This window comes from Manacus candei, unplaced genomic scaffold (genome assembly GCF_025592945.1).
Source record: "Manacus candei isolate 608988 ecotype Guabito, Panama unplaced genomic scaffold, ASM2559294v1 h1tg000011l, whole genome shotgun sequence".
NCBI lineage: Eukaryota > Metazoa > Chordata > Aves > Passeriformes > Pipridae > Manacus > Manacus candei.
The window spans coordinates 20795746-20814769 of NW_026138059.1; the positions used below are offsets into that span (position 1 = coordinate 20795746).

A 19024-nucleotide genomic window follows, 5' to 3' on the forward strand; every position below is an offset into this window, starting at 1 on the left:
TGAAAATATTTTAATAAAATTATTCTATAAATGTTCTTTTGGTCTTGCCTCTTTATTTGCTCAAAATTGAGGTGAAATCTGGGCATTATTTAAGCCACTAGGTTATTTTGCCTTCAAAAAGTAGGCTAAAAATACAGACTTGCCATGGCTTCTTTAAGGAGACACAAAGTATGTATTTACTTGCAGCTCAGCAGTTCCCAAATGCTGTGTATATCTCACCTGCACAATTTTAGTTGTAGGAAATATAATTTTTTTCCCTAACAGGTATTTCTTTAACATGAGAAAAACAGAGCTGAATTCCAGTTTCAAGACTGTCAGATTCATGCTGCATTTTGGTTTTGATAACCTTTCATATCAAGAGTCTTCCTCTTTGATAGGGGTTGAAAGATGCATTTCTTTCTACAAGATTCATGACACAAATACTCATTGGCCCAGTAACTTTTACTTGGTTGTACCATATTAGATAGTGATTGCTTCCTACCCAAAGTCCAATGAAAAGACCCAATTCCAAAGCAATTCTGAAGACTCAGAAAGGGAAGTTGCTTCAGGAACTTCATATTATTTTGATACAAAATTCTCTCTCTATTTACTGTTGCTGGTGATTATCCTCTGCAACAGGTCTTCATCCACTCAGGAGTGGCGGTCTGAAAAACAAAAGCTAGACACGATCCCAGTATGGGGGAACTGGAATCATTTATTGAACACGAGAACGCTATTTTAAAGGCATCTGGGGCCGGACATGTTAATGAAGAGGATGAGCTATGTTAATTAGGGAATTACACAAGTTTTTACTACCATTGCCCAATGGGTTAAATATTTCCCTCAACCAAAATTACATAGGGGGAAAGGGATTAAAGGGGTTTAGACATGGTCTGATACAATCATCTCAAGAGTCCTTTCTGATTTCTGCTGGAGCCAGGCTTAATCCATAAGGTAGAACTTTAACAGGTCTTAGGAGAAGGGTCCAAACTTGAATCACTGAGCTTTCTTTTGCTGAAAGCTGGGTTTGGGCTCCCGTGAGAGCCTTGTCCTTCAGGCTACTGGAGAGTAACTTATGGTAAAGAACTTTTTGTTCTAAATATGCAAATCTACATTATTAGATAGCTAATGTAAACAGTGATTTTAATAGCTCTCCTGAAATATTGGGAATCTGTTGTTCAGTTGATGGCTTATCTGTCTTGCAAGGAAATGATTGCTTGCTTTGTCTTCCAGACTGAGCAAGTTGTATTGCGGAATAAAAAAGTGAGGCAGCTGAGACTTTTGCAGGCACTCCACAAAATATCCCAGACATTTCTGAAAGCAATGATCCAGATCTCCCAAAATCCAGTCTGTGTCATTTGGCCACATGACACAAGAGTGGAAAAAAGCAGTTTTGACATGATATGAACAGAATTTTTCCAGCTCTTTTGGATATTTCATTTTAAGTTGCTCTAGAAGATACTTCAGCAGCTTAAGACAACCTTTCCTGTTAAATAAATAAGAATTTATTAGGTACCTTCTACATAGTTCTAAATATGTATTTTACATATTTAAACATAAAGAATTATGCATTAGTTGTGACATTCTTGATTCAGTACAAGATGTAATTGGCAAACAACTTCTTAGTTTACTTATTAAGGAGGTTTTGTACCTCATGTGGGTTTTGTTCTTCCTCTTTGAAGAAATCTGGAGAACAGTTTTTATAAAGTGAAAACTCATTTATTCATCCTGATCTGACTCAGCAGTTCTTTTCTCACCATCATTTTAGAAATTGCCTTGATATGAAGTGTAATGTTGCTCAGAAAGCTGAGTCATCACTCTTTTATGCTGTTTTTTATAAACAGGACTGAACTTGGGAAAGATTATTTAACAAGTCGCATCTTTTGCGTTCTAAGGCAAGTTCAGAGTGTAAACCAACAACTATGATTGTTTCCACCTTTCATTAAGTAAATGCAAGTCAGACATTCAAACGAGTACATGCACTGTCGTACTGCTATAGAACTATTATACCTAAAAGCCTTATTCTTGCTTCCTATTGTGAGTAATTACTCTCAGATAAAATTCTTAAATACTAAACTGAAACAGTGCTAGACAGCACTAGCCTGGCTCACACAGGCCTAAAGTAAAATATTCATATGAAATACCAACCTACAGCACTTTGTTCCATCAGATTCACAACACGTCTTTGAGTGGCCATGGTTCGTCATCATTTCCTTCTCAATATGTGAGAAGGAGAGTCGCCATGTGTTTCCTAAAGTTGAACACAAGACTGTTAAATTGTTACACAGCACTAAGTATCGGCATCTGTATCTAGAAAAAAAAAAGAGACATTTTGCAATTGCCTTAATTTTAAATATTGGCAATTTCTTTACCCCTGTAAAAAAAAAAAATTATAATTCAGTGTCTGTAGTTAGTTCTTCCTTAATTCCCCAGCAGCTGTACACAAAGGCAATTAGAATATAATTAATATAGAACATAGTTAATTGTATGGATGCTTTAAATTTATAACAGTATTTGGATTTACTTCAAAATTAAGCTTAATTCTGATTTTTCCTGAATTTGTTGAACATGATTTGCGGAATTGCACTACTCATAGAAATCTACGATCTTTGAATTTCTGTATGCTTACTGTGTTTTCTGGTTTTTCTTTGTGCAGCAGGCTTGTGAGTTTATCTTGAGTATGGTGGCTGTTTTAAAGCACTTATTTTTGTTCTTCTGGTCATGCTTCTGAAAATAATTGCTAACAGAGCTCAACACCCTGTTTTTAACACCAGCAATCATTTTTGTCTTCCTTACATGTGTTATACTGTTTGCCTTGCCTGTTTGACTCAGTTACTCTGCATTTAATTTGCCCAGAAAGAGATAGCCCAGTACAGCAGTAATGATTTATTTGGCATTGATAACACAGGCATGCTAATTAAAAAAATACCAGATTGTCTGAAATGTTTTTGCTAAAATCATCAGTTCTCATAATGCAATGACAAGTCAGAATGTTTCTGCAAACTAATGTAGGCTTGGTCTGGAGGAAACAAAAATAAAACGTTGTAGCCATACCAGAGTTCAATGAGAAATAATGTATCTTGATAGAAAAGTACACAGTTTGCTTCCTCCAGAAGTATCTGATTTCTGGGTGCAGTCCCATGTGCAGGGATGTTCCCTGCCTTTTTAGAAGCCTTTTATTTTTTTTCTTTACAAAACAAAGGAGTGTATAGTGCTGTTAAGTACAGCGCGAGCATAGGGAAGGTTCATATCCATGTGTCTGACTGGAGTAGATTTAATATAATGCTCTTATGAATGGATAGTGTACAGCCTGCCAGAGCAGTTTTGTATTTAGATTTCCGTACAAGACAAGCAGTATCACAAATCTGATGTTTTAAAGAGGGATTTCAGTTGTCTTTGATCTGGATATATCCAGGATGAGATAAAGATCTGTACCTCAGAGGCACAGATCTGGATACCCTTTCTATAGCACTTGTAAGTGATCAAATTGTAGAGAAGATATTTCATGACTTATTATTGTCCATATTTGAGGTACCTCTTAGAACCTTTTCTCTTTTGTTTTGCTTGGCTACTAAATAAACTGATCTCGATTTGAAATCTCTCCTGACTTTTGTTCCCAGCCACTGTTCAATTTTGAGGCCGTCCTGTGTGCTGGGCAGACAGCTGTGCTTGACTTCCAGAGTCAAGATGATGTCCACTGATATTTCTGATGGAGGATTTTTGATCTGAAGAGTTATTGCAGGGCTTCCAGCCTTTTTCCTTTTCACAGTTACTTCCACATCTAATAACAAAGAAGAGTGATTTTTCATGTTAGATATATGTATATATATACACACACATATATAAGGAACCTTTTTTGAAGAATGTTGAGGTTTTTACAAATGAGGAATTCATAATCAATCAAAAGACATACCTGGGTTCCATCACTGGCTCTTTATCCTACAGGATATGGATGTTAAATAAAACATTAAGAAGGCCTGTTGATAAGTTCTATGAAATAAGGAACACTACTTTTGAACTGCTGTGTTTGTTTGATTTACTGTGTAAGAATCAGAAATACAGTAATGTTTTCCAGTGACCTGCTTCACTGTTGAAAATACACACTGAAAAGATTTGGCCACAATGTTTCTGAAGGCTTTGGAGGAAAATAACCCTATAAGGGGATACATTTTCTGTATCAATTGATATAAAATATTAGGTAATATGTAAAAGAAAGCTCTTTGTTGTGTACAAAGAGCCATTTGATGAATAGGTGCAAAATACACAGATCATGTAGGAAGTACCAAGCATACAATAGTACCCTTAATATTTGTTATTTTCATACGGAAAGAGGATTGCATAGTGGACTTAATCACGTAATATGATTAGCTCTGATGTATTTGTGATTCTTAACACAAGACCAAACTTGAGATATTGGGGACAGGAAGAGTTACAGCTCCATTGCCAGAAAAAGACAGTTGACGGGAGGAAAACCCATTTTATTAACAAGAGGGCAATGCATATGCACAATGTAACTGGTTTTTTAGCACTCCTAGGTGAAGCTTGTTATCTCAGTACTTACTTTTAAAGTTTTTTACTTCTTGTTTAATAATTTCTCTAAGTGCTTGAAGCATTTTAAAGGCTGATAATTTTCCATCTTCATCTAAAAACTTCAACAAATACTTTTCTTTTGGATTTCTTTTGAATGTTATGTAATAATAGGCTCCCGTGTCATCAGACTCATCCAGCTGAAGCCTTTCAACAGGTATTACCAGCATGATGTCAAACTCATTTGGTTGAGATATCTGCAAAGTAGGAGAATACAACAATAAATGTGCAGCTTGAGTTTTATTCTCTTTAGATTTTTATACCAATTATGGTTTTATCTACAACTGTCTTGATGTACTTCTCATGTCTGGTGTGAAATATGAGCTTATTTCTGTGGATTTGTATTGCAAGATTACTGTGCATTTGGGTGGAGAAAAGCAATTTACTTATAGCAGTGCGCTTCCAAGCTTTCCAACTTATTAATTTTTTAAAAAGCTTTAAGATTCTTGAGCTGTTCTGAGTAACGCATAAATGCTGAACTCAGTCATCCTTTTGCACATAGGAATCATCTGTGAGAAAAAAATGCACTGCTATGTCTGAAGATGTTTTTTATACCACCCCCCGCCAAAAAAAAAACCCAAGGGTCCACATATTTGACTTTGTTCCAGGGTGTGCTGGGACCAGGAAAAAAAGGTACTGCTTAATCAGAGAATGTTAAGGGGTTAGAATGGACCTGAAAGATCATTTAGTCCAAACTCCCGTGCCGTGGGCAGTGACACCTTGATGTCTTATGATCAACCTCCCACTAGATCAGGTTGCTCAAGGCCTTATCCAACCTGGATTTGAACACTATCAGGGTTGGGGCATCCACAGCCTCCCTGGGCAGGCAACCTGTTCCAGTGTCCAACCACCCTTACAGTACAAATTTCTGCTTAAATTAGCCTAAATTTCCCATCTTTCAGTTTCCATTACTCCTGCTTTTTGAAAAAAAGTATAAACTAAAAACTGGCACAGGGCCTTTCGTGTAGTGCTATACTGACGGGTCCTGCGGTTACATCGGGCTCACCTGCGTGCTGTGCAAGAGCGGGGCTCGCCGTGAGTCCCGTTCAGGCAGCGTCTCTAACTGAACGCGCATAGGCACACACCTTTCAGTAGGTTATTTATCACTTTATAAAGCATTATGGTTAATTAACGCAGTCACCCTACAGTTTTAACTTGTCGGGAAGGGCCGGCCCAGAGCAGCAGGAGCAGCGCGCCGCCGGCCCGTGGGAGCCGCCCGCCACCTGCGGCCGGAGCCCGGCCCCCGCACCCGGGCAGGACGGAGGGAGAGGCGCTGCTGGCGCCTCCGAACCCACCTTGACGCGCTCGTAGTAGCTCCCGGCGCTGTGCTGCTCTATGGAGCTGAAGGGGCCGCCCCTGCTCCGGATGGTCTGGACCAGGTGCGGAACCACCATATTCACCAGCGCCGACGCCTCGGAGACGTCCCTGCGGCCCAGGCTAAGCCGCGACAGCACCTCGTGGAGCCGCAGAGTGTCTGGCGGGGGCCGGGGGGCGGCCACGGGGGCAGCAGCCGCTCCGTCGGGCACCACCGCAGCCTTCCGCGGAGCCGCGGGGACTCTGGTGGCCCGCGCTCTGCTCCGCGGGGCGGGGGGCGCCTCTACGCCGCCCGCCGGCAGGGCCGAGGCAGCGTGGGCTCGCCGCCCCGGGGGCCCGCCCCGGGCGGGGGGTCCGTCCGTCCGCGACGCCCGGCGGGTCGTGGCACCGCTCGGGCTTTCGCCCGCGACGCGGCCCCGCGAGGGGCTGCGGGCTGCGCTCCTCGGCGCGCCCCGGGAAGGGCTGCGGGCTGCGCTCCTCGGCGCGCCCCGGGAAGGGCTGCGGGCTGCGCTCCTCGGCGCGCCCCGCGAGGGGCTGCGGGCTGCGCTCCTCGGCGCGCCCCGGCACCGCGGAGCCGCGGTTCGCGACCCCCGCCTGCCCCGTGTGCCGCCCGCGCCGTCCATGGCCACCGTTTCCTCTCCGCACCCGGAGGACGGCGAGCACGGCCTCGCGGGCGGAGGAGTTCCCGCCTCTGGCCTCGGGTGAGTTCCTCTTCCAGGCAACGCGCCTTCGTCAGGAAACGAAACTCGCCAGGCGCGGGTTCAGTCCGGGTACGGCAAAGCTCTGACAGTAAAAGCCAGACTGAGCCGGGACATCCCGCAGAGACAGCCACCTCCCTCTCTCCAATCCGTGGAGAGCGTTTTCCCGCTCCCGAGGGGCCCCTCCCCGCGGGCGGGGCACGGGCGGGGCACGGGCGGCCGCCGAGAGGCGCACGGACGCTCCGCCTCCCGCCCCGTGTGAGCGGCGGGGGAGCCGCGGTGACTGCCTGCTCCCTGCACGCGCCGCCGGGAGGGCCGGCCCTGCCGCCATGTTCTTGCGGAGGGATTGCCTCCGGCTGGCACTGTCTCCGCTGCCTCGCCCAGGGCAACGCCGGGCCGGCAGCGAGGTCGGGGCGGCGGCGCCGCGCTACGACGTGTTGGTGGTCGGCGGGGGCCATGCGGGGACGGAGGCGGCGGCGGCAGCTGCCCGCGGCGGGGCCCGCACGCTGCTGCTCACGCACAGGATCGGCACCATCGGTACTGCCGCGCGTACCCGGGCTGGGGCGGGGGAAAGAACCGCGGGCGCTTCGGGTGTCCCCGGCGTGAGAGCTTTTGGGCGGCGGCAGCGAGGGTGTCCCTGTGTCCCTTCCCCAGGGGAGATGTCCTGCAACCCGTCCTTCGGCGGCATCGGGAAGGGGCACCTCATGCGGGAGGTGGACGCTCTGGACGGGCTGTGCGGCCGCGTCTGCGACCGCTCCGGCGTCCACTACAAGGTGCTGAACCGCTGCAAGGGCCCGGCCGTGTGGGGCCTCCGCGCACAGATCGACCGCGGCCTCTACAAGGAGAACATGCAGGTGAGAGCGGGGCCGGGAGGATTTTTTGGTATTAGGTTTTAGTATAAACTACTGAAGATGATGAGGGAGGGACGCACGTTTTGTTTTTCATTATTTACCTAGCTAGATACGTTGCTGTTCGGTACTTTAATGCACCGTAGGTTGTTGGAGCTCAGCATACTTTAAAAAATTCTCCAGCATTTTAGAAACAGGTCAGGCTTCACGACTGAATAGTTTCTTTTGATCTTAAACTCTTATCTGAATGAAAATTTCTACTTGATCGATCAGAATAGTACCATAACTGAGTATCTTCCCAGTTATGTGGTAAGAATGGAAGAGGGTGATAGATGTTCTGGAAATCAGCAGGATTTGGGATTGCCCATATGTTTCATAACTTCTTAGATTTTTGCAGTAACTCCTTTCATGACAGAAAGAAATCCTTAACACACCACTGTTGACAGTTCATGAAGCATCTGTGGAAGATCTTATCTTGACAGAGCCAGAATCAGGCCATCCTGGGAAATGCCAAGTTGCGGGAGTCATTCTGGGTATGTGTTAGTAAATCAGTAAGTGCCTCCAGTTACTCCATGCTAAGAGCAGCCTTTGGGATAAACATTTCTGATTTGTCAGTGAGAAAGATGAATTAACAAAGACATCTGGTTTAGACAGAGTGTGAACTAAACTAGGTTAGTATGTGTAATTACAAAGTAGTACAATGACAAAAATACCTGGAGTGATAGGATATCGGGAGGTTACTTAAGTTAATTTTCTTCAGGCTAGTGATATTGAATTCCATGTTGCATTTTGAGATTTTATTTGGTAAATGGCATATGCTGTCGACAATGTTATGGGACTGTGGGGTTCTATTACTAACAGACTCGTACTTTATTACCCCTTGCTGTTCTAATAAACAAGCTTTCTGAAGTAAAGGCCTGGATATGATTTTTTTTCCCAGGAGTGGGTTTTCTGCATTACAAGTAACTTTTTTAGGAATAGTAAAAATACAGGTATAAATACATGCTGCTTATTGCAGTTATTGCTATTAGTGCTTTCATTATTGAAATGCTGCTTTTGTTGTGTAACAGAAGATGGATAAACCCTCAGTGAACACTGTTAGTCTAGTTTTAGACAGAAGCACCACAATACGAGGGCTTTGTTGATACTTAAATGTGTACATTTCTGAAAACTTGCTGTTTTAGGGGATGGGAGCACAGTACACGCTGGGAGTGTTGTCCTGACCACCGGTACCTTTCTGAGGGGTATGATCCACATTGGGCTAGAGATGCACCCGGCTGGGCGACTGGGGGACCAGCCAGCCATTGGGCTAGCTCAGACTCTGGAGAAACTGGGATTTGCTGTGGGCAGGCTGAAGACTGGGACACCACCAAGACTTGCCAAAGACACGATTGACTTCAGTGGTCTGGAGGAACATGGAGCTGACAATCCTCCAGTGCCATTCAGCTTCCTCAGTGACGCTGTGTGGATCAAGGTGGGATAGCGCACGTCAAATGCACATAGAGCCAGCTGGGGAGTGGTTCTGGGAATGTCATGCTCATAATCTGCCAGGGAGTTGGTGGCTGGGAAAGGGAGCTGGGATGTATTTGTACTGGAGGTGTTATGTTTCTGAGGACTCTCAATGCAAAGGATTCTTTTGTTGTTTGTGTTCTTTTGAAAGCAAGTACCTTCTTACTTTATTTTCTCAACTTGAGAACCAAAATTTTTACTTCTAGAGTCAGAATTGTGTGAAATGGGATACCGATACTAGTATTCTTCATGTGCTGGTTACAGAATACATCTGTTATTATACCTGTATTCTGGAGATTTATAATGTCTTGCTTCTTACCTTAGCTTTAAAATAAAGTTAAAATCTTGAAATTAGAGATCATTAGTAGTATTGACTAAGAAAGAGAAAGGATATAGTTATCCACAGAACTCAGAAGTGGCATATTTACAGTAACTTAAAAGCACAAAAAGCTCAATTTTCCAAAGAAATTTTCCTTTCAAAGAAAATTCTTACATAATGTAGTTGAATAGCACAGAGTTAAGTATCAGGAGTTAATTTTCCCCGGAGCATATAGGAATTCCAATAACCTATTAGAATCAGGATGAGGGTGAAAGTAATATTACTTGAAGTCCTTGGTATGTGTAGGAAAGGTTTTAAGAAGTTAAGGTGCAACATTATTACTGTTTTGAATGTGAGTTTATTGAATTTTTCAGAAAAATCAGTCAAATACTTTACATGGTAGGTTTTTTCCCTAAACTTTGAATTTAATTGCAGAGTTTTGAGATTTTTATCTTTTTTTCTTCACCGAGACATTTCTTTTTTTTTCTTCAACAAAATCTTTTATTGCCTGTTAGCGGTAGGGTCAGCACTTACTTTTCTTGCTCCAGAGCTTTAAGTTCCTGTAGTCAGTTTGAATGCTGTGATATAACGTGTTGCTTTAATGGGAGTATCCATCCTGTAATTAGTGTATGGAATACACTAATTAGTGTATGGAATCCTGTACAGCGTATGGAATAAAACTTGAATTCTACACTTCCAAGTTCTGTTCTGTTCTCAATCTGCTTTTGGGCATGTTGCTCATGCCCTCTGATTGCTCATGTTCTGTCTGTACAGTGGGTATGACAGCGCTACTTAGCTCTCCAAGAAGCGAGAGCCAGCTGTCATGGAAAAGGTATTGGACATCCTCAGAGTTGTTCAATAAGAATACAGTGTTGTGTCTGGATTAATTTAAAGTGAGCTTTGGCCTCTTTCAGCCAGAAGATCAGCTGCCATGTTACCTGACACGCACTACCCTGAAAGCCCAGCAAATTATCTATGATAACCTCCACCTGAACAACCATGTACGGGAGACAACAAGGGGCCCTCGGTAAGTGTGTGGCATCACGCAAGGCTCTCAAGGGGACAAGTGTCAATCTATTTGAAACTGAGGGGGTATCCTGCTTCACTTCTGCAAAGTTACTTTTTCTCCATATCACATGGTGCTCATGGCCATTTACTGTTGCAGGTACTGTCCCTCTCTCGAATCAAAGGTTCTGCGCTTCCCAAACCGGCAACATCAAGTTTGGCTGGAGCCTGAAGGCTTGGAATCCAACGTCATTTACCCCCAAGGCATGTCCATGACACTGCCGCCTGAGCTTCAGGAGCAGGTGATCAAATCCGTCCCAGGTTTGGAAAAAGCCAAGATGATACAGCCAGGTGAGGGGGATGAATAGTTTTAAATCTATTTGTTACATTGTTTACCAGTTAATGAAAACCAGATTCTGTTTAGAGCATAGCAAAACAAAGGAAATGAGAAACAAAGCTAATTCCTAGTTGCAGGGATTTTTCCTTGGTTGTTTTGAAATTGTAAATAAAAGTTGAAAAGCTAAGTCATCCTGCCCCACTGGTTGCCTTTGCTGACCTTCAAAATGCCTCCTGTAACATCTGTCTTGTTGTGTGTAATAGGCTATGGGGTCCAGTATGATTTTTTAGATCCCCGTCAACTGACTGCTTCCCTCGAGTCGCGTCTCGTTCAGCGCCTCTTCCTTGCAGGCCAGATAAATGGCACGACAGGCTATGAAGAAGCTGCAGCTCAGGTGAGTGAATCTGACCACGTGTACTCAGCACTCAGAAAAGGGGTATTGCCTTGGCATTTGTCTGTGATACAGAGTCTTGCGAGGCCCATTTTTTTGCTCCTCAGATGTTCTTACTTTTGTTGCTCACCCCAATTCCAGACTCGCCCAAGATATTTTTACTTTTATTATCTGCAGTGCTATCACTAAGACTGCAGTAACAAAAGTAATTGGAGGCACTGTCAAGTGTTTCAGCATGGGGACTGTGCAGCGGGTATAATTGAAAACGTGGGAATTGTCTCCAGACACATCAGCAGTGGCCAAGAATCCCTTCAGACACTTGTAGTATCACAAGAAAGACACTACCTGGATTACTAGCACAGGCTATTGCATTTTTCTGGGTACAGTTTGACGTGTGAGTCTTTGGAGGCAGATGTGCTGATACTTTAGCTAAGAAGAGACCAATAAATGTGTTTGGTTTGTTTTCTGTCTGCCTAGGGTGTGATTGCTGGGATCAATGCCTGTCTACGGGTTCATGGCAAGCCCCCTTTCATTGTCAGTCGCACCGAAGGCTACATTGGGGTCCTGATCAATGACCTCACCACTCTGGGCACCAGCGAGCCCTACCGGATGTTCACCAGCCGGGTGGAGTTCCGCATGTCCCTCCGGCCCGACAATGCTGATGCCAGGCTCACTCACAGAGGTGTTTGATCATGGTGGCTCTTGCAGTGAGCAGCCCTGCCTGGTTGTAGACCTTTGTCTCATATACCATCTGTCTCTGCAGGTTTTGAAGAAGCTGGGTGTGTGTCGCAGCAGCGATATGAACAAGCAGTTAAGATGAGAGCTGCTTTAGATGATGGAATTGCAACACTAAAATCACTTCAGTTCAGCATATCCAAATGGTCCCAGTTACTGCCAGAAGTTCCCATCAGTAGCAGTCGCAGGTCGCCTGTCAGGTAAAGGTTACAGTCAGAACTCTCTGGTCTGACCTACGCTTGCTTTAGCACATCCTGCTAGTGGTTTCACAGCATTTGTCCATGTTTCCTGAAACTGTCAGTACTCCAAGATTCCAGCTTTACCACCTTCAGGGAACACACATCTGATGTTTGCCTGTAGAGTAAGTGCTATGTTAGTGTTTTTATTATGCTATATTTCCTGGTGCTGACGTGCTCCAAAAGCAAGGGGGTGCTCCACTGGCCCCGGGCATCAGTTCTTGATGCCCTTATAGAGAGTGTCACCAAGTGGTGACAGTTTTACAGTGGGTTGCTGCTTTGCTAAAAGGTTGTTAAAGCAATAATTGATTTCAGGGGGGTGTCAGATGGTAGCTTATAAAAAAAAGATCATTGCTTCCATTACCCATTCTTTACTTCACCTTATCTTTTCTGTTCTGGCTGACTGGGTCTGTGAAAGGTTCCCCTTGGTGCCCCTACCTTGTCCCTTCCATCTTGCTGTCATTTTTCATAAAGAGCCCCTCTTCAAGGGTTTAACAGCTCTTCTGTGTCCTGAGAGGAGGTGATAGGGAGTTGAGCTTGGCTCTGCAATTGTTCTGGCTTATCCTAAGAACTTTGTGAGTTTGAGCTGGGAACAATTGTAAATTTGCCTTAGGAAAGTGACTCCTTTCTACCATACTTTCTCTGCAGTGCTTTTGACATCCTTCAATATCAAGATGTCAGTATGGAGGTTCTGGCAAAAGCTGTCCCAGAGTGCCTGGACAAGCTTGCTCAATGGAGACAACTGGCAGAGAGATTGAAAATAGAAGGTAGAGTACAGACATTATAATCTCTTGTGGTGATCTATGTATGTTTTGTTCAGTAAGGGGAAAGCAAATCCATTTGTCCTAGTGTGTTTCATGTTGCTGCTTAGAGAAATGAAACACTGATCAGAGTGTGTATCTTTTACCATAGGCCACAGCCCTTTTCATGCACCTGTGTTTCACTGTTGGGGTTGAAATCAGTTATTCATATTCACTCTTGGGGTTTTTTTATTCCTTAACTGCCCTTACTGACCATCCTTTGCTGACATGAGTAGAAAAAACAACCCATGTACCAAAATTCCTGTAATAAATCAAAGAGTGTGACTTCTTCCAAGGTGGTGATATGAATTAGGCTCTATAGTCTGTGAGGCTGGAAACTTCCTTAGGAGCTTTGGACTGTCACAGTGGAATTGCTCATTCTGCTTCCAAGAATTCTTGCAAGTGACATATTTCACGTGAACATCTATATCTGGTTTCTTGTTTTCCTCATCATTACAGCTGCTTATGAGTGGTGTGTAGTCAACCAACAGCAGGAAATAGAAGAAGTGCGTCGTGATGAAGCACTCCAGCTGCCAGAGGACATAGATTATTTTGCCATTGATGCATCGCTTTCAGCAGAAGTGCGGGAGAAACTGGACTCCAGCCGTCCCCAGACGGTAAGATATTCAACCACAGCAAGGTTGAGCAGCAGTGAAATCCCTTCCATCTTCCCAAGGGACATGAGGGGGTGGTGAAAAGAATCATGGAAAGGAATACCCACAGGTTTTGATCTCATTTCTCACTAGCTCCAGTGTGTAGGTTTGTTTTTGGTTAATTTGATTGTGTTTCCATGTGCAGATTGGTGCAGTCAGCCGTATCCCTGGAATTACACCAGCTGCTATTGTTAACCTGCTAAGGTTTGTGAAAACCAATCACCAGAAGACAGAGAAGCTAAAAGCTTTACCTCAGTCTGGGAAGTACTTAACAGGGAAAATGTACTCAGAGAAAGCAACTTCACAAAGACAGATGTCAGCTGAGTTTTCTGAAGAGGAGACACAAAGTACCTTCGTTAAAACACCTTCTTAGAGAGTGGCACAGATCCTGCCACTGTGTGGCAAGATCACCTGTGCTCGTTACCCTCTTCGCAAGTAACACCCGTGCTGCCTCGATCCAAACCACTTCTAGTTGTGTTCTGTGGTGGGGTCGTTGAGTAGAACAAAGATGATGAGTGCACAAAATAAATGCTCAGAAACCTAAATACAGCCTGTGATTTTTCTGATGCAGATCAAGAGACAGGAGAACTGCTTTTAAAATTCCACTCATTTGGAAGGTGTTGGATAGTCAAAATCTGTTCTAAAGCATCTTGTAAAGGACAGTGTTTTGCTCTTATAAAATTAGTAAGAAATGTTACTGCACTGAACCTGTGGCAGCACAAGAGCATTTGAGTTGAAAAGCGTGTTCCATTGACTTTAGTACTTGTGCTCATAGCTGTGCAGTGACTGCACAATCTGGTGTCTCGATGTGGAAGAGGAAACACTTGGCTATGGAAATGTGTGCCACGTGAATATTTGAACTTACATAGGAGACCGACTGAATGCAAACATCGTATCCTGCAGATGTTTTTCTCCTTTAAAATAAATAAAGCTTATCTTGAAACTCACTGAAGAACTTGGTTGTCACTTAGCTTTCAGTAGGGCCTTGACAGTTCAGTGGATCACAGTTCACACACATAAGGTGAGGCAAGATTCACTACAGAGCTGGTGGAGGCTGCTGGATGAGACTGACTGCCTCAGGCTGAGGAAGATGGGAACCTGCCCCAGGAACCTCAGCTCGGGAGGTGTGAAGCTCACTGTGACATGCTGTGGACCCAGGGAAGCATGACCCAGGGGTTTCCCATCAGCACTGGTCCTGCAACTGATAGTAATATAACTTGAATCTGAGCAAGATCCAAGTCAGTTGGATCAATTGGTCAGTCAGTTTGTCACTTGACAGCAAGAAACACTGAATTCAAGCTGTTGCTGTGCACCTACCAAATCCTTGCCTGACTTAGGCAACAGTTTCTGGTGCTAGCCTCATTTCTGAACATCCTCTGAATTGACTGGGCCAACAAGCTTGAGAACACATTTTGTTACAGTTAAATCATAGAATCGTACAGGTTGGAAAAGACCACTAAGATCATTGAGTCCAACCATAAACCATGTATCTATGTCATTTTGAAGTAATGATTCTGGACTTTTCTCTGGCTTGTTTGCTCTGTTAGAGTGATTCCTTTCCTGGCCAGAGAAAGGAATCAGAGCAAATCCCTTTTGCTCACAGAGACCCAGTCATGCAGCAGGAGGGTAGGCAGAGTTTACAGCTTTGTTTAGAGTGGCATCTGCCTGCCTGAAAGTATCTCCCAGTCACAACCATTGTCTTGTACAGAGGGGCTTTAGACACGTGATCGGTAGGTCAGTTAATGTCAGAATGGTTCAGAAAAGCTAACATATATCTGCCCTATTTTGTATGTGGCCTGTTTTCCTTCCAGCCTTTTTGGCTCAAAGATTTACTTCAACCTTGTAAGCCTTAAGTTCAATTTATGGAAGGCAGCTATGCTTTCTGTGGTCTAACTCAGACTCCACAAATGGTACTGGTGAAATTCCAGTTATGTGAATCTGAAGAAACCCTGAATCCTGTATGTCTCTGTCTATTCAAAGCAGTGGAATTTCTGATCAAGGAAGTTTTGTGCTTCCTTCACTGCATTATTTTCATGTTATGTTTTGTTTTGATGTACCTATATATGTAAAATCTTAGATATAGTTTTTACAGACTGGGAAAGAAGCCCTATTGACACCTTCATCCTCTCCCTTGTAAGCCAATTGTGCAGTCTCAAGACAGTATTTCCTAATTCTTGTTATCAGTCTTTTGACAGTAATACCTTGCTTTCAATAATGTATGTCTTTAAAGGCGATTGCTTTGCACTCTACTACAAAAGTAAACACTTTTTCCTCAGCTTTCTGTGCTACATTTATTTCTGTGCTACATTTATTTCTGTGCTTCTGTTTTCACATATGCCAGCATAAGTCAAAGGGTGAATCCACTGGCCTGGGCTGCACCAGCGTCAAAGGAAGAGCAGAAGGAGTAGACTTTTGCTTTTCTTACTTTTAACAATTTGATAATGTGCAGCTGTGGTCTAAGAAGGAGGAGAGAGTTAACTTCAGGGGAAATTGAAGTCAGAAATGTATGGATGCATTGCTTTCCAGCACATCTTCTGTAATAAGTGCTTTATTTCAGCATGAAGTGTGTCTTTGGCCATAGGTAAGCTCCCTTGTTAAGATAAGGTGCCCTCTGTTCACATACATGGGTTAATGATGTCCATATCTGCTGAAATGGAAAACCTGGCATCCTCGTAAATTTGAGGACTGGCTGCCCCTCAGGTATCGGTTTCATGTATACAGGGCTTGCAACAATATCGTGTTTGTTGAACAGTTCATGTTTGAGAAGACTTTTAACATGAAATCATAGCTACAAGTAGTACTATTCATTTTGTTAAGAAAACCAAGCACAGAAAGCCTAAATAATCTGCTGTAAATAGCACTGGCACATAGGATGCCCACATTGTGCTATCTGTTCTGTAACCACCAAGGACTTGTTACAAGGCCCAAGGTTTGGCTTTTACATGAAGGCAAAGTGAGCTTAGACCCTCACAGATCCTCACAGGTCTTATGGTCTTGCTAAGGCCAACAGATTGGGAAGGGCAGAACAGGAGGAGCCTGCTTTTGATATGTGCGCCTGCTTGCTTTTCCTTGTCTGCGCAGTAATTAATTGCACTTTGTCCTGCAATCCTTGCTGTGACCAGGCAGGCAGGGAGGGAGTATGCATGGTGAGGTTGACCCAACTTGTTTCACATATCAAGGGTCTTTGTGTTCCCTGTTTCAATATGTGTGTCTCTTTCTTTTCCGTCCTGCAGAACAGAGGCCTGGTGATCAGCACTTTTTCCTCAGGTCTCTGTCATTCTATCTTGTACCAGATTTTTAAGACAACTGTTGTCTTCCCTTCCTATTCTGGTTTTCATTTCATATGGTACTTGGACTGACCAGTTTCTTCTTTTTTTTCTTTATATCTGCCTGGAAGATGAAACCAAGAGAAAAATGGAAATATATTTTATGCTAGGAGACACTAAAAGCTGCCACCACCGCAGCCTTTGATGGCCTTAACGCTGCTGGGATGTTTGCTATTGTGCAGCAGTAGCTAAACTATGTGGTCTGCCTTAGTCCCCCACTTAGCTGGCTGCTGCAAGCACAGATTTTAGATGCTCAGGGGTTACCAGCTTTGATGCCTACACCTCCCAGGTTGTGCTCCTCCACCCAGAGATAGGATGTCACTTAGTGGATGCTGGGAGGGAATCTGCTATCCCCTCAGAGATGCTGTTTCCACCAAGGACATGCTCTCTGTGCTTTCTCACCAAACCGTGGCCTGTGCTGCTCAGAGTCCTTTCGGGGTGTTATTTCTGTCTCTTTCCTTGACTCCATGGGGCTACTGAGAATTAAAAGGTGTCTTTCCCCTCCCGTGACCAAAATTAGTGGTGCCCAGAGCTTTCATCTGGGAGATGGGAGACTTGTTATGCAATTGCTTTTACAGAAAGAGCAGTGAAAAAAAAGATTGATTCTTGATCTGTTGTTTTAAAAACAATGATGCTGTAAGGAAACAAAATTTGCTTTTATCTCTTTTGTTTCTAAATGGCTGTGCAAGTTTAACCCTGCATGTGTAACTCTGAGGGAGGAGACATATGTGGATCCCCATCAGAGACTCTCTGACCCCATAACCACCATCGTGAGGTCACCATGCACAGTGCCTGGGCCTTGACTTCTGTGCCCAAGGGTGCAGTAGTGGCAAATCCTCTAACCTGAAAGCTGGAGGCTGCACCTTGCTCACCTCTTTGCAGATTTAAGACTAGATGCTTTAACATCCTGTGATATCTCCTTGGGGTGCTCAGCTATGAACAGGCTCGAACCTGCCCTTGTCCTCAGCTTCCCTATCTGTGTCCCTAGAAAGTCAATACTTCCTTGCTGTGGGAGAGGGTCAGCAGAGCTGCTAGAAGTGGGTGCTAAGGGCTCCCTGGGAGGAGCATGGTTCAGCAAAGGCCCATGCTGTGGTAGAGACAGGGGGCAGGAGAAGTGAAGGGTGAAAGCATTCTTGTCTAGCATCAGCTGCAGCTCCCAGAACAAGCCCCAGGAGGTACATTTTCAGGTACCGCTGGGAACCGATAAGCACACACAGTTCTTGTTCCAAGTGACTTAGCGCTTGATGTGGTTAACTGAAGAGCAGGCGCAGAGCCAGGTGGGAAATGAGCTCACTCCGCCTCACAGGGCAGCAAGAAGAGAGGGGAGTTGACCACAGCCTCGTGACTAGCTTCCTCGGTGGCATTTTACTGTGGCTTTACTTGGAAATTGCAGTGTATGACCAGGTGGTGGCCTATGTCACTAGCATATCGGATTTTTGGAGTCACAAGTGGAAAGGTTGCTGTGGCTGGTACTGCTGATCTGGCGCTTCAGGAAAGTTTTGTCCTTGTCCCACTGCACCTCGGGAGACTTTGACCAGGTGGCCATGTGCTGCTTTGGTGACATTGCCCCAGAGCAGGGCTAGCGGACAGTGGGGGGAGTCAGGCACAAGCTGGAAGTGGCGAATCAGATGCAGTGGTCACGTCACAGGCTATGATCTCAGTTCTCAGTTGTGCCACGTGTGTAGGAGTCCTGCAGATGCGTAGCCAGAAATGAGTCACAGGAATTACTCTCACAAGGAAGTGACTGCAGCAGAGCACAGATCTTGTTCAGGTTTGATTTCCTTCTCCCAGTCTGTGTGCACATATGTACATCCCCTCCTTCTCCAAGGAATTAGGGTACTATCATCAATAAAAGTGCTTCAGCAGCAGGCAAGGTGTTAGTTATTAGTTATTATTACTATTATTACAATTAGTTATTACTAGTATAACAGTCAAGTAGGAGCAAACATAATTAGACTTACATTCTTTTTTTTCCTTTGGGGAAGGCTATTTAAGGACTTGTTTTACACAGAGACAACTCAACACCAGCAATCCTACACCTCTTTCTTCAAAATACCCATGTCCTGTTAGCAGAACCACATCCCAGTTTATAAAATTAAATATTCATTAAATATCTATGAAATATTTAGTAATAACAATGATAACAAATAATAGCTATTTTATTATATATAAATAATAACTAATTATAAAAATCTAAATATTCATTCATTTGGGAGGGTTTCACTTTGTTTACTAAGGAATTAGCTTTGAATTCAGTTTCAAAATAGGAACTACACTTTTTTAAGAA

General features: G+C 44.1%; 2 protein-coding genes across 4 annotated transcripts; one reads left to right on the forward strand and one right to left on the reverse strand.

Moving 5' to 3' along the window:
• Window positions 1-105: 105 nt before the first annotated feature.
• CGAS (cyclic GMP-AMP synthase) lies at window positions 106-6727 on the reverse strand. 2 transcript variants are annotated; one of them, XM_051778042.1, is made up of 5 exons: window positions 5862-6727; window positions 4541-4763; window positions 3515-3760; window positions 2128-2230; window positions 106-1465 (listed from the first exon to the last, which is right to left on the reverse strand). In XM_051778042.1, the coding sequence occupies exons 1-5, from the start codon at window positions 6501-6503 to the stop codon at window positions 1123-1125; spliced, it is 1557 nt and encodes a 518-aa protein (XP_051634002.1). In that variant the 5' UTR covers window positions 6504-6727; the 3' UTR covers window positions 106-1122. The 2 variants fall into 2 exon arrangements, with proteins under 2 accessions (XP_051634002.1, XP_051634001.1); XM_051778041.1 differs by having other exon boundaries at window positions 2128-2248.
• Window positions 6728-6848: 121 nt separating this feature from the next.
• MTO1 (mitochondrial tRNA translation optimization 1) lies at window positions 6849-14358 on the forward strand. Of its 2 annotated transcripts, none has more exons than XM_051778036.1 (12): window positions 6849-7115; window positions 7233-7432; window positions 7842-7959; window positions 8611-8900; window positions 10169-10281; window positions 10420-10610; window positions 10785-10990; window positions 11465-11669; window positions 11751-11922; window positions 12607-12725; window positions 13218-13375; window positions 13557-14358. In XM_051778036.1, exons 1-12 carry the CDS (start codon window positions 6908-6910, stop codon window positions 13782-13784), a joined length of 2208 nt encoding a protein of 735 aa, XP_051633996.1. In that variant the 5' UTR covers window positions 6849-6907; the 3' UTR covers window positions 13785-14358. The 2 variants fall into 2 exon arrangements, with proteins under 2 accessions (XP_051633996.1, XP_051633995.1); XM_051778035.1 differs by having other exon boundaries at window positions 6852-7115; window positions 10860-10990.
• Window positions 14359-19024: the final 4666 nt, after the last annotated feature.